Here is a 13571-nt window from a genome sequence, read left to right on the forward strand (position 1 = left end):
ATGACTTCCTCAGTGTTATTCGGATTTATTTGTTGGGAAGTATTAGGTTTAGTAGTAGTAGTATTATTAGTGAGGAATGATTTTTATAGTACATAATGATGGTATTTGGAAATATATTTTTTGTTCAGAAGTTTGAAGTTTATATACAGTTATTAGTCTAGTGTTTTATTGATTTGTGCTGATTGTGGAGGTTTTAAGTAGAAGTATATATATATATATATATATATATATGTTTTGTTTGTATTGTGTTCTGGTGAGTGATAACTTGGATGGGAGCCCAAATGACCATCTGGCCTATTAAGATCGTGCTCACAGAGCTGCTCGCTCGAGTGTCAGCGGCTCTCGAGCTCGATCCCTCATCCCGTGAAGGTGAGATGTTCGGCCATGATGCCGCCCCTATACGTTTCGCTCCCTGCTTTCAACGTTTGTCATCTTTATCAAAAACGGAGAAAAACTAAAGAAATGAGTATAGATGGGTTTTTTTTTTTAGGATATCATAAAAAGGATATATGTTTATTTTCTTTGGAAAAATTAATGATTACATATTTATAGGTTTAATTTTTTGAATAATCACTAAAATTTGGAAAAATTACAGTTTATCATTTCAGTTTGATTGTTTCAAATAATCACCCGAACGTTAGTAATGATGCGACACCGAGAGCTCAATCAACACTGAAAACCCGTCCACGCGCTAACGCTCGAATCGCTCGATGACATTCAAACAATTAAGAATTTTGCTGATTATTTAGAAACAAATCAAACTTGAGTGAGCAAACTGTAACTTTACCAAACTTTAGTGATTATTCAAAAAATTAAACCCATATTTATATTTGGATATAATAATTTAATTATTACATAATAGTTAAGTTGTTTTATGTTACAGTTTTTATTGGTCTTCGATCCATCGATCGATTTTTTGGACTACCAAAATAGTGAATGTTGTTTTAGGTAAGAGTTTAACTATCATAATTAATCATTTTTATTATAAATAAAAGGTTTTCTTACATTTATTTATTTATTTATTTTTAAGAGAAAGGCTTTTTTCTTTATTTTTATTATTTTTTGGAATTTTGTTTAAAGAAAGTCAATATACATTCGTGGAATAAAAGAAATAGTTCAAAGTGGATTTGAGCTCAATTTTTCGCTCTTGTGAAGAGTGAGGGCAATGTTTGGCTTCTCTGCACATATATTTATGATTATAGGTTTAGTCAAGCTGATTTACTTTGTAAAAATAATAATAATAATAATAATAATAATAATAATAATAATAATAATAATAATAATAAGAGTTTGGTTAGATTAACTAGAATTGATTAATAACAATATTGGTTGCCACGTTAGATATAATATTTTAATGCTGATTTAGTCTTAAAAACACAAAAGTCAAGCAAGGATCAAGCATCTTTTTAACTCTAATTACCCACTTTCTGCTTTAATATCCATATATATATATATATATTATGATTAAGACTAAAACATTTAACAAAATGGGTGATTAGCAACTTTAATCTGGATCTCATGAGAAGAGATAATCCGGTGCCAGTTTGCAATTCACGTAGAGGTATTAATTTCGCACACATTTTTTAATTAATCGGGATTATCTATTTGTTAAAAAAAATAATAGAGAAATTAAATAATTTCTATGCCCGGCTATTTATCAAACATTTAATATAAAGAACTACAAAAACATTTTATTAAGTGAATAAAAAAAATTATCAAAATAATGTAAATGCACATGTATTTTTCATGACCCAAAACCCTTTTCTAGTGCTTTCCCAACCAACCCTAAATGTACTTGTTTGACTAGAGATGGACAAAATTGATGAGTTTTTCCACAATATTTAATGTTGAAAAGTTCAATCTATAGTCACAATTTCTAAAATCAGAACTTTCAATATAATTTTATTTTAATAAAAAAAATAAATCATAATTTTATAAAAATTACATAAATTTACTTTATAAAATTAAAAGGAGTTTTGGATGATTAAATGAATTCATTCCATGGAATATATATATATATATATTTTTGTATAATTGATTAATTTAAAATTTTAATTGCTTTGCTTTATCATGATCCATTTGTATTAGATCCAAAAATTAAGTGACATAAAAAAAACAATGGCGTATTCATCAAGTTGGTGATTTGTGGCAATGACAAAATCAATGGTTCCTTTTAAAATTATTCCAACCTTCCATTAATGCTTGTAATTCATTGTATATTGATTATTATTATTATAATTATTATTGGCAAGATCTTCTTTTAGAAAAATAAATTAAATAAAGTTTAATAATTTAAGACTACTTCCCGGGTATTTAAATTTTATGAAACAAAAAATGGGCTTTCAAAATTATGTATTTGAATAAAATTCAAAATAACATTTTTTGTTAATCAATTTTTTTACAAGAAACTAAATGTAATTTTATTAATCCACCAAAAGATTAAGTCTATTGGCATTGACCCCACTACTAAATAGCATTTGTGTGAGGATTTAAAAATCTGATTTCAAATATTGTTGAATGTAATGATAGTAACAGGTTTTTGATTATGAGTACAGGTTTGCAATTCGAATCTCATGTTATTTGATGAAAGTGCACTTACTGAACGATTAAATTCTCGGGTGATACACATTACTCACTCCACCAGATATGTGTTTATTGTATTTGGAAAAAAAATATTATGTGAATATTATTTAGGACAAAATGGGCAAATATTGTAATAAATGAAATTACATAATTTAATCAGAGAAATGAAGATTTTCAGATATTAGTGAGGAATTGGTCAAGGGAAATTCAAGGATTAAAAAAAAAAAAATTCAAGATCATAAATTTTAGTATTTTATTTAATAAATTCAAGATCATAAATATTATTTTATTCAAGAATTTTCTTGTTTAGTGGACTAGTTTAAGATAAATGTCCCGCGGAACATGTGTCCATGGTTTTAAAAAATACATGGAAAATACGGGTATAAAAACCTCTTTTTTAGCGAGAGAGAGAGAGAGGATATATATGGGAGTTGTGGAGAAGGGAAAGGAGAGGAAGGAGGAGAGGAGGTGGAGAGCTTGGGAGTTTGGCTAATTTGAGGGGCTTTTCAGTCGATTTAAGAGTGAAAATGAGGAGAAAGGTGGTGTTTTTGGAGAGATCGTGTTATGGATTGGTTTTTTTTTTAAAAAAAAATGATTTTTCAGTGAAATTTTGAGTTTATATTTGAATAAATTTGTGGGTTTCTGTATGAATTTGAGAGAAAGTGGTATGTTTTGGGTGTTTTTTTTTCTATACTTCGATCGGTTGTAGAATCGTATGGCAGTTTTTTTTCTTGTTTTTTTTAATGTTTTTTGTTAATTTGTTTTGTTGGGTTGAGATTTTTTTATCGAGTTTTATTTAGAGAGATTCAGATGGGAAATGACTCTTTTTGTTATTTGTATTTTTATAAATTTGATTTCAGTTTTGTGGTTCAAGCCTTGAGATAGCTGATTCTTGATTTCTTGATTTCTTTTTCTTGTTTATTGTGGATGAACAAAGTGCCTCAGTTTCTTCCCCATTTTGCTTTAATTTGATGTTTTGAAGATGATTTGCTAATCAGTGAATCAGTGAATCAGTGAAAGGAGAAAAAGTGGGTTGGATAGATGTTCTGATTAATGTCTCTGATTTCTTCAATCTTACTTAGTAGTTCAAAGCTTTGATCTTGACCCAAATTGGGAATTTTCTTTTCTTTATTTTTTTTTATAGATTTTTGATCCTTATGGGATGCATCAAACTTTATTGGTTAACTTAAGATGAAATCATATAAGTATATGAGACATCCTAACTAAGTTTTCATTCAATTGAGTAAGGCAAGAAAGATGCTGCTGATTTTGATAATATTGTGAATCTAGGATGTAGCCCTTCATTTGAATAAAGATTTGATGTATTTTTAATTTGTGCTTCCTGCTGTTCTTTCAGGACTCAGAATTTACTTCTTTGAGCAATTATGATATGGCAATGCCTCATTGCTTATTGATTTTGAGGTTTGATGCTTCTATTTCTGCTATTCTTATTTGTGTTCTAAACTCTTCCTGTGGTGGCATCAATATTAACATCATTGAGGAGTCATAACTGCTGAATAAATGGTGGTCTTTGTGTAGATGATGATAATATGCTGGATTTCAGACTTTGGAGTTGTCTATTATAGCTTTTCTAGAACCATATCTCAGTTTAGCAACCGGTCATTTCATTTTCAAGGAACTAGACAGTGTGGACTGTCTCTGCCTGAGAATTTGTCAGCTATAGACCAACAGGATTAAAAAAAAGGTGTGAGAAGTCAGTATTCAAAGTGCAATGGGTTTGCCACACGTGGACTCGGAAATAACTGAAGTTACAACATCAGTAAACACATTTGTATCGTCTCCTCCTTTTTATGGCGATGAGGAAAGTTGTGATTTTGATGAGATTGGAGGAAGCACTAATAGTAGAACCCTCGCAGATTTTCCAAGTGCATCCATTCGAGATTTTCAAAGGAAAACCACCTTTCAATTTCCCAGAGGGTTAGATGGTCTGAATAGATGCAAAAGTATCAAAGATGGAGCTGGTAACCTTCATTGCCCTTTAATCGAGGCAAGGGATGAAATTTGCTTGTCCTCATCTAAAGTGGGACGGTGTGTTCAAAGTCCAATACCTAGGATTGTTGGCTTTGAATCAGGTTGCCTTGGTTCACTGGATGATGTTCCAGAGAACAGTTTGGAGGATGGAGTTCATCCTGCAACATCCCTCACAATGCCTGATAATTTCACCAACTCTAATGGTCATCAAGCAAGAAAACGCTTGTTATCTCCATTGAGCAGCATGCTAAGTCACCATTTCCGTGGTGAGCCATTAAACATTGGAAGTGGCAACACGCAAATTGATCTCCGGAACTTGATTAAAACAGAGAGTATCACTAATTCGCATGATTGTAAGAAAGCTAACGTAGGAAGCAGTGATTTCTCTAAAGCTTCAATCAGTGTGACTAGTAAATGCTCGCAACTGACTAGTTTGTTGGCTAGCAAATGTGATACGTATGCCGGTGGTGTTTTCACTGATGGCCCCTTGCTTGATAATAATGGATCCTTTGTTCGTGATTATCAGATATCTGGACGTGTAGATTACTCTAAAGAAGGAAGTGAACTACAAGCTTTTATGAGGACAATATCTGTATCTCCAAGAAAAGTCTATGCACGATCACTATCCATGTCACCTCTAGGTCCTAGGTTGCCTGAAAGAATAAAAGCTGCTGAATTTCAAAGAGACATCTTGAAAGACATGGCAAATGACTTTTCAACCTTGATTGACATTGATAGATCAGCTGATCATGGTGTTGCTGGAAATCTTTTTGCATCAGAGGAAGATGCATGTAGCACAAGTTGTGACTTTGATAATTTCATCTATCAGGGGAGTTCCAGTTTTACCCAAGCATCTTTTCTTGATTCTGCCATCAAACCTCGGTGTGACAAGTTTGTTAGGAGTTTGAGTGGGCTTCCTGTTCGGAGGTCATTGGTTGGTTCCTTTGAAGAGTCTCTCTTGACTGGTCGATTCTCATCCGGCAACGTCAATCAGGTTTGTGTCATTTGTCTGCTATTCTTCATAGAAAATTTATCATGGTTCTCAGATCTTAAAGAATTCTTCTCATTTTGCATGTATTTGTTTTCCTTGTGTTTTCAGAGGATTGACGGATTTCTAGCTGTACTAAATGTCACCGGTGGTAATTTTTCACCACCATCTCAGAAGCTTCCTTTTAGTGTGACAAGTGTTGATGGAGATAACTACTTGCTGTACTATGCATCAATTGATCTTGCTGGGAGCTTACCATCCATTAAGTGTAAAGGCCTAAAGTTGAGGAGAAGTCTGAGCAACAATGATTCTCGAGCAGCCAGAAGTCGCTTGCGCATACCCATGAAAGGGCGCATACAACTGGTACTAGGTTTCTTAGCCCTCAAAAATTGATTGGTCACAAAATTAGGTATGTTTATTTGCCATGATTATTTATAAGGAAGAATTTAGAAACACAGCCTTATTGTTTAAAAGCCTAATTAGGTCCGTCACCCAAGTGATTCTGAAAGTCTGTGTTCGTGTCTGCTCATTTTCCCTAGACATTCTTTTTTTTTATCAATTTTCCATTATTTGCAATAAGCCTAGACTAGTCAAATTTCTGAAACTTTCACTCTCTTTCCATCCTAATTGCTTCTTTTTTGTTAATTTTTTAGAATGTCGATAGGCTACTCTTTCTTCGCCCAATATTCCTCTACTCTTGATCTCTCACTTGAATAGCAATTGTGAACTCTCTTGTATGAGTTGTTTGATGCCTGAACCATTTACTTTTTTTTATTTATTTAAGTTCACTCTGATTTTGGAAACCTCACGGCTGAGTAAATAAGTATTAAATAACAATGATGGAACAATGTCTTTTCTGGCAGTTCCTGTAATTGGATGCTTTATTCATTTGCTATACTTCATCTGAAGTCCAAACACCCCAGTACTTTCGAAACATTATCAACAGAATGGTTATAAATCAGTAAATTGTTATTTTACTTTTATACCTCACATACTTGGTGCTGTCCACCTGCATTTAAGTAGCAGTCTCCTATGCACACGTGAAACGATACAGATCCTGTGAAAAGTACCATATCTTTTTTGCCATGAGTTGGTCTTACATGATCTTGTTGTTTATTTTATTTCTGTTGCTTATGTTTCATCTTACTAGTTTCACCCTCCCTGCATATAGTGAAGCTGCAGAGCTCCCTTTCTTGAACTTTGCTGTCTTTAAAGACGTACTATGTATATATTGCACCAATAAGTGTTGTTGGTATCTCATAAATGCTTGCAGGCATTTCATGTTTGAAAGCTATATTTTCTTCTTACTTATCAGTCTAAATTAAGTGGAGCAACTAATAATAACTTTCTTTGGAATGTCCATGATAATGGTGTAATTTAATTTAACAATGTGGGTGAAGGAAGGCGTTCTAAGTTCATTGTTGTCCTCTTAGTTCTTAAGACAGTTTTCCCAACGAGCAATTTATCATCACTTTGCAGCACAGGCTGAGTGTAACAAGAAGACCTTGAGTGTTGAGGATCTTGAGATTGCAAGTCAGTCCTCTTTTTAATTTTTACTTTTATACAATGAATAGAGATGCAATTTTGGAGTGGGTTGTTCTCAAGAACCAAAATCAAGGAAGATTAGGCAAAACAGTGATCACTTGTTGAAGTGTGTGCTGATTCTTGCTAACGCAACCAACTTTTAAAGCTGATTATTACCTGTGGAGAAACTGTAGTTTAGTGTGGAAATATGATGCTGTTGGCTCTAGCACTGTGCATCAAAAGTAAGTAAAATATTGCCATTAATTTCTGTGACTTGATTCTCGGCCATTCCTTTTTCTTCTTTATTGCTTTTGACATTTCTAACCACAGTAGTCCAGCATGTGCATAATTATCGGTGTGCATATGTCTTCTGAATAATGTTAGACCAGAATTATGATTTGTAAATAGAGTCTGTATCCTCAATCAAAAGATCATCATAGACTCAATTCAATTCTGGTATGTGATTGGTTTCTCATTCTGGCAAAAGGCAAAAAATTAGAACCATTTCATATGTTCTAACTTGTTTTAGTTCTATCAATTGCATTTGACGGAAAGGTTTTCTAACTGTCGAAATGATTTATCTTTAGTGGTTCATCAGTCTTCTCACATCTTAGTTTTAACTTATTTAAAGTTAAATTGTCTATAGCTGAGATTTTTCTGACATTCTTGAGGTCTTGTTAGATATGCATGTTTATTTGGTTACTGTTGATATTTACAGTTAAACAGATTACTGTGTTTTATATACATTGCTGATTGTCAAGCATTATTTATCATGTCTATTTCTTCAAATTTAATTTTGTTTCTCGATAAAATCCGAAAAACTTGTTCTTGTTCCTCCTCTGATTTTCATCTTTTGACAGGTTGTGAGCAATCCAGAAATGACTCCTCTTCACACTTTCTTTTGCAACTATGATTTAAGCGACATGCCTACTGGAACCAAGGTATGCCTCTTAGGTTTCGGTTCATTTATTTTCGACATATTTTTGTGGTTTATCTAGAGTTGAAGACACTAATAATCTTTTGGCAAATTACTAAGAAATTTCATTGATGACATAATGTAATTTTTGTTGTGAAAAATTAAGCAGACATTCATACGACAAAGGGTCACTTTAGCATCCACTGGTTCTATGACAACAACTACAAGTAAAGGAAGCAAAGATCAAAGCTCAAAAAGTGAAAGTGAAGATAAGGAATGCAAACCGGAACGTCGTGATGGTAATGAAACTCTAATTCATTGTTGAAATTTCGAACTGAAATAATTGAAACCTCTGATTTCACAGGTTGTGTATTTACTGACGATAGCCGTAAAATCACAGAAATCGAAAGAAAATAGGCATTGTTTGAATTTTTACGGTCTATCAGATGCATGTTGTTCTACTCCCAATTTCTCTAAGATAAACAACAGCGGTAGCTGCAATTCCGCCGGTGTTCTTCGCTATGCTTTGCATCTCCGTTTCTTATGCCCGACGGCTAAGAAAAACTCAAGGATGGTGCAGAGGTGCAAATCCGATCCTTTCTCGACACCAATCAAAAACAGCATGGACCTCAATGGAGAGCGGAGATTTTATTTGTACAACGATTTGAGGGTCGTATTTCCTCAACGACATTCCGATGCTGATGAGGGGACGGTATGAACTTGTTTCTATGACGTATTTGGATTATATCTGAACAAAGCTTCGGTTTTGGCATTGTGGCAGTTAAGAGTGGAGCTTGATTTCCCCGATGATCCGAAATACTTCGACATAAGTAATTGAGAGTTCTTAATTACTTTGAAATCTATCAGTGTACATAAATTGTCCATCTTTACTGAAAAGCTCTGAAGGAATTGAAAATGAATACTGTGCTCATTCCAAGTCACTGTAATTTTTTTAGGGCTTGTTTGGGTGGAAAGTAAAATATTAGATATTAAAAATTGAATATTTTGGAAATTCTTATAGATTTTATTTTTACAGAATAAGTGTTTGATCGAGCACAATAAATATTTCTTGCAAAACATAATTATAATGGTTAAAAATATATATATTAGAATATATCTGTTGTAACTTGTGAAAATAGATGCTGAAGAAGAACTATTGAAAAGTAGCTGTTATAAATTTAGTCCTTAACAATATTTTGGTCTATTTACATACAATAAATTTCCTGATATATGCAAACATCTCCATGCAACACAAACTTTCACATAACTAAAGAAAAATGTTAGTTGAGGAACAACTAGAAATGTTTGTAAACACTCTTGCACATGATGCTAGTAATCGTGATAGACATGAGTAAGAAAACAATTAGTCGATATTTTAATAAAGTGCTCAAAGCTATTAGTGACGTTGCTCATGAATACATAGAATCTACTTTAACAACTACATCATGCAAACTTTTTTGTTTTTTCCCATATTTCAGGTTTGTTAGGTATATATTTATTGGAAATTTGTGTAATTTCTCTTTATCCATTCTATCTTAACCAAAATAATAATAATAATAATTTTTTATCGGATTGTATTGGTGCTGTTAATAGAACACATGTTTTTGCTACTATTTATTTGAAGTGTTAAGCTTTATGGCCCTTAAACATAAAACAAATACTATCACAAAGTGATTTTGACTTTATGTTTCAATATGTAAGAGCCGGTTAAGAAGATTTCATTTTTGGTGCTTGGGTTTTACAACATTTGCTCGACCAAAGTTTTCAAATCTTTAAATAGTCAAATATTACTTGTGGAACCCAAAAGGTCAAATATTATTTGTGGACGTAGGATATGTAGATACTCTAAATTTTATTACATCATACTGAGATGGTTGTTATTATTTACATGAACAAAAACATGGGCAATATAGATTTAATTAACAATTACAAGAAATTGTTTAATTTTTGACACATTTTACTTGGAAACCATGTTGAATGCATTATTGGCAATTTGAAGATGAGATGGTGCAGTTAGAGCCTATTGGCTGTTCATTTCAAGGAAAAGTGGGGGAAGTGGTCTGACTTCCCCCACTTCTGGTGTTCATTTATGCTGAAGTGGGGAAAGTGACACTTCCCACTTCCGACTGAAGTGGATTTTGAACTAAGTCCACTTCAGTATTTTTTTTTACTGAAAGTGGGGGGAAGTGAGTCAATATATAAAAACTAACTTTTTCACTTCTAAAGTCTTTTTTGAACTTATAGAACTTCATCCAACACCTAAATCCTTTCGGTTTTATTCTCACTTTCTGATAAATGAACACAGAAGTCCTGGAAGTGATATCGCTTCCCCCACTTCAGGGAAGTGGCACTTCCCTCATTTTCTGAGTGCCATTTCCCTGAAGTGGAAGGAAGTCATATTACTTCCAACACTTATGATGTTCATTTGTCAAAAAGTGAGAATATAAACGGAGAATTTAGGTGTTATGTGAAGATGTATGAATTTAAAAAAGACTTTGGAAGTGAGGGGAAGTGAGATTTATAGATTGGCTCACTTCCCCCCACTTCAGAAAAATGTTGAAGTGGGTTTAGTTCAAAATCTACTTCAGATAGAAATGGGGAAAGTGTCACTTTCCCCACTTCTGGACAAATGAACATATGAGATGGGGGAAGTCAACCCACTTCCCCCACTTCCCCAACACTTCATTCAAAAAAGCAGGCTTAATGTTAATGTTGAGGAAGTTAATTGTAGGAATGATGAAGTTATTGTCTCCAATAGAGATGATATGTATGGAAATGATATTCACATAATAAACCATGAGCATATTGTAGATGTGGAACCAACGACCAAATGGTTTATCAGGATCCGGGTCTCCATTAGAATTTTTTACAATTATTTTTAGTGAATGTTAAAATCACAAGTGAGTGCATATTTTTTTTTTGGAGTATGAGTAGTGGTTGTGTGTGGATGGTTTCAGTATTCATGTGTGTGTGAGTCTTGCCCCCACTTACTCTATTGAGGTTTATGCATCGTTCCTATTTTTTTTAGCGGCCTAGTCTCTCATTTTAGGGGGAAAAAGTGTAGATGTGGAATGATTATTGTAACTATTGTAGAGGTAAAACAACTGGGTGTATTTCATCAAAAGAAAGTCTCAAGTGTTTTGAAGAGTTTGCAAAGTATAAGAAGCTAGTTGAAAGGCAGATTGAAAGGAAGTTAAAATGTCTAAGGAGTAACATTATCTCATATATTGCAGGGATAAAACATTTTATTTAATTAAAAGTAAACCATGAATGAAGAAAAATATGATAAATCATCCATTAAAAATATTATAATAAATCTCAGTGAAATGAGTGCATATGCGTTCTCTCACTCCGATACCATAACTACTTTGTAAATATGAGACTATGGTTCATTAGAAGATGGAATCATGGATAGAGGAGCATAAAGAATAAAAAGATATGAAACATAATTTATTTATTTATTTTTATTTAAAAGGACAACAATCGTCTGTCTTTATAATGCATGAGTGAGTGTGAATTTATTAAAACATAATATTTAAAAAATAAAACTGTTGGACAATTATTCTCCATGATTATATATATATATATATATCATCAATAAAAATATAAAAAATTTATTTTAATAGTTAGATATTCTATATACAAAATCTCATAAATAATAATATTACTCGATGAAAAATTAAATTAGATGATAATATATTTTATATAGACTCATAATATATATATAATTATAGTTTAATAAATATAATACTAGTCATATAAATTGGCATTGTTAAATTAAAAAAAAAAAAATCTTTCTCAATAAAATGTTATAAACCAAGAACATTATTATCAACTAACAATATATAATTCCATATTCTCTTACTAATATATTAACGTAGCAATTATACCGTATAGACTCTCCTAATATATTTAAAAATTAAATATATTTTCATAATTTATTTGTGTAGTTTTTTCCAAAAAATTTTTTTAAATATTTGAGTACTTTATTTTTTAAAAGTTATTTTTTTTATTTTTAAACATTATTCACCATTCATAAGAAAAGATTCAACCTCCTGCATGGACTCCCACGTCATACAATTGGACTATACCAATATTGGCCCCAAATTTTTTTATTTTTTATTTTTTATTTTAATATTAGTGGATTATAAATCTAACTTGTGGCACATGGTCATTTAGAGTTCTTAATTCATTTATAAACTAAAGGAATGATATTTCACCATGAAATGACCAACATACACTCAAAAGTGTCTGAAAATGTTGATTTAACTTTCAGAAAAACCCCTCATCCAAAGGGACTTTTATGAGCATATATTATTTCTCAAAACAAAGTCAATGCCACTCACCACTAGACAAAATCCTTGTTCCCTCTCTTGTTGTTGGGATTTGACTTTTTTATTATTTATTATTTATTTATTTTTTATTTTTTGTTTTTATTTTTATTTAGGGCCCGTTAAAGTCATGCCTTTCCAAGTGATAGGAATGCAAGAATCATTTTATTCAGAATTATATCTGGAAAATTAAGGCATCTTATCACTAACCCTTTCAAATCAATCCCTTTACAATTCTTGTCCAAAAAAGAAAGAAAAATAAAAAGAAAATCAATTTCTTTACATTCTAGGAAGCATGCTCATTTTATTTATTTATTTATTTATTTATTAACAAGAAACACTTACATTTAAGATATTGACATATATGAAAATAAATAGATTTTAAATAATTTTTACCCTTCCCTTTAGCACTCATGTGTCATACCATTGGTCTATTCAATAATTGATCTAAAAAATTTATTTATTTATTTATTTATAGACCTTTTTATGTATGGATTTTTAATATATATATATATATATATATATATATATATTCTTAAAATATTTACTTAAAAACGCGTTTTTTAAATATTTCTACCAAAATTTTCAGATTTTCTTTTTAATTTTATAATATGCTTTTTATATAATATTTTACATTTAAAACCTTATAAATTTTTTAAATTAAAACTTTCCTCACATCCCCTATTTAAATTTCACAATAGTTTTTTTATATAATATTTTGCATTTAAGTCCTTATAAATTTTTTAATTTAAATTCTTTTTTTCAACCCCTATTTAAAATTTTTTAATTATCCTAATGCACCTAGTCTAAGTAATCATTCGTAATATGTAATTGTATGTAATCCTTTTCATCCATTTAGAGTATGATATGGGTTTGTCATGAAAAAAATTGAAAATGATTTTTTTTATTGGGGACAGTTAAAAAAAAGAACAATATTAAATAAATAAATAAATTTGACCGCCATAACATCTAATGGTTGCAGGTTTTAACTGTCAACATTTAAATAGGGTTGTGAGAAAGAATTTAAATTAAAAAATTTTATAAGCACTTTCAACATAAAATATTATATTAAAAAAATCATTGTAAAATTTAAATAGGTTGTGAGAAAAAATTTAATTTCAAAACATTTATAATATTCTAAATGTAAAATATTATATAAAAAACATATTATAAGATTTAAAAAAAATTGAAAAAGCACCATGAGCAAAAAGTACCATGCAAGTATCATGCATGGCAT

At 31.1% G+C, this 13571-nt stretch overlaps 1 protein-coding gene across 5 annotated transcripts; it reads left to right on the forward strand.

Annotated features, from left to right (window-relative positions):
- Positions 1–3010: 3010 nt before the first annotated feature.
- LOC120270405 lies at positions 3011–8565 on the forward strand. 5 transcript variants are annotated; one of them, XR_005539590.1, is made up of 7 exons: positions 3011–3122; positions 3941–4005; positions 4123–5569; positions 5675–5926; positions 7138–7329; positions 7948–8028; positions 8173–8191. XR_005539590.1 is itself a non-coding variant. In XM_039277400.1 (7 exons), exons 3-7 carry the CDS (start codon positions 4316–4318, stop codon positions 8418–8420), a joined length of 1770 nt encoding a protein of 589 aa, XP_039133334.1. In that variant the 5' UTR covers positions 3011–3122; positions 3941–4005; positions 4123–4315; the 3' UTR covers positions 8421–8565. The 5 variants fall into 5 exon arrangements, 2 of the variants coding, with proteins under 2 accessions (XP_039133334.1, XP_039133335.1); XM_039277400.1 differs by lacking the exon at positions 7138–7329 and adding an exon at positions 8368–8565 and having other exon boundaries at positions 8173–8302; XR_005539589.1 differs by having other exon boundaries at positions 7138–8028; positions 8173–8240.
- The last annotated feature ends 5006 nt before the right edge of the window (positions 8566–13571 follow it).

The sequence above is a fragment of the Dioscorea cayenensis genome, chromosome 10 (assembly GCF_009730915.1).
Source record: "Dioscorea cayenensis subsp. rotundata cultivar TDr96_F1 chromosome 10, TDr96_F1_v2_PseudoChromosome.rev07_lg8_w22 25.fasta, whole genome shotgun sequence".
Classification (NCBI taxonomy): domain Eukaryota; kingdom Viridiplantae; phylum Streptophyta; class Magnoliopsida; order Dioscoreales; family Dioscoreaceae; genus Dioscorea; species Dioscorea cayenensis.